Here is a 3575-nt window from a genome sequence, read left to right as displayed (position 1 = left end):
TTGGCCCCTCACCTGCTTGTTGACATCTCACCTGCTCGTGGGCCCCTCACCTGCTCGCTGGCCCCTCACCTGCTCGCTGGCCCCTCACCTGCTCGTTGACATCTCACCTGCTCGTTGGCCCCTCACCTGCTCATGGGCCCCTCACCTGCTCGTTGGCCCCTCACCTGCTCATTGACGTCATCCATCCAGAGGCGCAGCGTCTTGCGAATGGTGGGGTAGTTGTTTCTGCCGCCCGACTGCGGCCTCAGCAGCCCCGCCTTCTCCAGGTTGTACAGGGTCAGGATGTGCTCGTAGCCGTACGTCTGCAAGGTGAGCATGGAGCCTCAGAGGCTGGTGCACCCAGAGCGTTTGCTAAACTGAGCGCTCTGCACAGACCTGTGTCGTCTGACCCCTGGGGCACGCCGCCAGGTCCAGCCAGTGCCTATGAAGGGTGCAGGGGACGCGGTGTGCCCACACCGCCTGCCCCTGACAGTGACGCCAGCTCACGGAGTCAGAGATTTTAAAATCAGTATTTATAGAGTCAACATGAGAAGAGCTCAAGCACATGGCCTTCTAGCTACAGGACCCAAACCCCAAACCACTGGCGTCAAGTCAGGGAGACCCCCACGGGGTCCACGAGGCTGTTAAACCTTCATGGGGGGAGAGTCCCCACCCTGCTCCCAGCAGAGGCAGGCGGATTTGAAACAGCAACCTTTCGGTCAGCAGGTGTCTGTATACTTACACATGAGATATAATCAGTTATTTAAAAAGAATGAGGCTGATCTAGTCTTCCTGTGAAGAGACTTTCTGAAGGCTAAAAGAGGAGCCAATTCTAGAACACTATGGAGAGCGCCTTGATGGCCGGAATGACGACCTACAGGTGCGTGGTTTGAACCACCAGCGGCTGAGGCAGGAGGATGGGTCGTCTCATGCAGAGAAGCAGGGAGATAGAACTGCTTGACGCAGAGCTGTCTTAAATCTTCAATTTGTAAAACACAGTGTCTGCAAAGTGCAATGATGCAAGGCATAGAGAGAGGGAAAAGACTGCCACAGCCCATCCTAGGGACAAAAGGAAGTCACCGTAGAAGACCATGTAGAGTGGGGGGCCGTGGTGGTGCTTGTCATGGAGTCAACGGTGTCCCCTAAACACACATAGGTACAGCTACCACCTGAAGGCCCTGTACCAGCTCCCTGTGATCTAATCCACCAAGAGGCTGCAAGGGGAACCCGAGGGGAACTTGGAACCAGCCCAGCCCTGACGTGGTACTGCCACAGGATGAGGCCTGAAGACCTTCTATCTCATTGGATGAGAAGAGGGAGGAAGGCTCAGGGCCGACAAAGCGTGGCCGCAATGCAGTGTCCTTCCTGGACCAGGGCCTGAGCGAGGACGCGGACACTGGGGAAGGTCAGGGACATGCAGTCCTGGGCAGTGGAGTGTCCTTCCTGGACTTGGGCCTGAGTGAGGACACTGACACTGGTGAAGGTCAAGGACATGCAGGAATGAGCAGTGCAGTGTCCTTCCTGGACCAGGGCCTGAGTGAGGACACTGACACGGGGGAAGGTCAGGCACACGCAGACCTCCAAGGACCGCCTGGCCTCCAATGCTGGAGGACACAGTACTTTCCTCCTTAACAGACAGAAAGAGACAAGTGGGCCTTCCCCAAGCTGGCACCCTGAGTTTGAATAAACCTGGCTGTTAAAGCCACCAACTTGTAGTCCCTCTCCTCCGGCGGCGCTCGGGAACTGACAGCATCGCAGGTCAAGCGCTGGCCCACTGACAGAAAGGCCAGCGTGAACCCCACAGCCACCACGTGGGAGGGAGCCGGGGTGGCTCCTGTGAAGACTTACAGCGCCGGAACCCCACGGGCACTTCTCTGTTCTAGAGGTCACCAGGAGTCAGGACAGAGGCAACGGCAGGGACATGCCAGCCAGGACCTCACCGTGTTACAAATGAGGAGGACAGGCAGCTAGAAGAGCCCACACCTAGCTGTACTGTTGTCTGTGCGCTGGACAAGGGGACCTGGTGTGACAGTGTGCCCCACGCTGGGTTGCTAATCAATAGTTCAGTGGTTCAAATCCATGCGCTGATCTGAGAGAGAAAGTCGGGGCATCTGGGAGACCTGACGCAGAACTGACTCGACGGGCAGTGGGTCTGGCTGTGCGGGACACTGTTCTTTGACCATGTTGTCCGGAGGGGCCGGTCCCTGGGAAGACCTCATGCAGGGAAAGGTGGAGGGTCAGTGTAACAGAGGAAGACCCTCAACAAGACAGACTGACACAGTGACAGTAACATGGGTTCAGGGACGTCAGGACTGACGAGGCCAGCACAGCTGTGACTTATCACAGGGCTGTCAGGAGTCGGAGGTAATGCAAAGGCATTAAATACCAACAACAACAGACACTGTTCTAAATGCTCTGCAGGTTGGTCTGTAATTCTTTCTATCCATCCCGAGAGAGGCCCCACGTTTGTCTCCACTTCAGAAATGCTTAAAAAATGTGCCTCCAATTTACGCAGATGCGCTCAAACTGTTAAGAGCCAACTCGAGAGATTAGACAGGAGCCCGAGGGGCAGTGAGCTACGTCATGACCGGGGAGGGCCAGCCCTAGAGAAGGGTGAGGGCTGCCCAGCGTGATCCGCACGACTGGACTGTTCACGTACAAAGTGCTGGACTGGTGAATGCTCTGCTGTGTACATTCTCAACGATGAAACATCAAGAAACAAAATCAAACTTCTACGGTGGCCCGTCCCACAACAGGCCTGCACGCCCTTCACCAGACAGACGCACGGAGCCCATGCACAGGACGGATACTGCTCAGTCAGAAACAGACAGGAAGTCCTGATACACACAGTGGGGTCAGAGGACTCGATCTCACCTCCAGGACGGGTCCAGAACAGACCGATGCAGAGACCCACCTTCATTAGCAGCTACGGGGGCAAGTGGACGGGGCCGTGGTGACAGGGCACCACAGGAGAGGCTGCTGATGAGAAGGTCAGCGCTTCAAATCCGCCAGCCACCTGCTGGGAGGCAGGTGAGGCCTCCCGCTCCCGTTACGGTTCACAGCCCTGGGAACCTGCCGGGGCGTCCGTGCGTGGTGTCTTGGGCGGGTGGGAGGAGGAAATGGGGGTCAAACACACTGACCTGGAGAATCTCTCGTTTGTAATAGTCCAGCACCTTCTGCTTGAGTCCACTGTTGCACACGGACTGCAGGCACACGAGCCTCAGCACCTTGACGAGGGGGTGCTTCTGGGCAATGCAGTCCTCGATGTAGCTGTTGACCTGGAAGCCAACAGCACGTGTTCACCAAGTGTCCCGGTCACCAGCCCTGCTCATATCACACGAAGGTGCCATGTGGGCAAGGGGTTCACTGATCTGGGTTGGTTGTTGTCGTTCTGTGCCGTCGAGTTGCTTGCAACTCATAGCGACCCTATGGACAACAGCCCTAAACCCTGCTCTATTCTTCGCCAATCTCACTGCCTCTGACACTCCCATCCCGATTACCCCAGTCACTGAATCAATCCACCTCATAGAGGGTCTTCCCCTCCTGCACTGTCCCTCAACCCTACCAAGCATGATGTCCCTCTCCAAGGACCTGTC

General features: G+C 56.6%; 1 protein-coding gene across 1 annotated transcript in view; it reads right to left on the bottom strand.

Annotated features, from left to right (window-relative positions):
- Positions 1-3575, bottom strand: part of VPS33A (vacuolar protein sorting 33 homolog A (S. cerevisiae)) — a 35632-nt gene that overhangs the window by 3922 nt on the left and 28135 nt on the right. The window contains exons 10-11 of the mRNA XM_006894705.1: positions 3120-3257; positions 165-302 (exon numbers count right to left, since the gene is read on the bottom strand). Coding sequence (XP_006894767.1) covers positions 165-302; positions 3120-3257 — 276 coding nt within the window. The remainder of the gene's footprint in view (positions 1-164; positions 303-3119; positions 3258-3575) is intronic.

This window comes from Elephantulus edwardii, unplaced genomic scaffold (assembly GCF_000299155.1).
Source record: "Elephantulus edwardii isolate Elephantulus edwardi_28Jun2011 unplaced genomic scaffold, EleEdw1.0 scaffold00148, whole genome shotgun sequence".
NCBI classification, from domain to species: domain Eukaryota; kingdom Metazoa; phylum Chordata; class Mammalia; order Macroscelidea; family Macroscelididae; genus Elephantulus; species Elephantulus edwardii.
The sequence above is the reverse complement of the archived record's forward strand: the minus strand, read 5'-3'. Positions and strand labels throughout refer to the sequence as shown.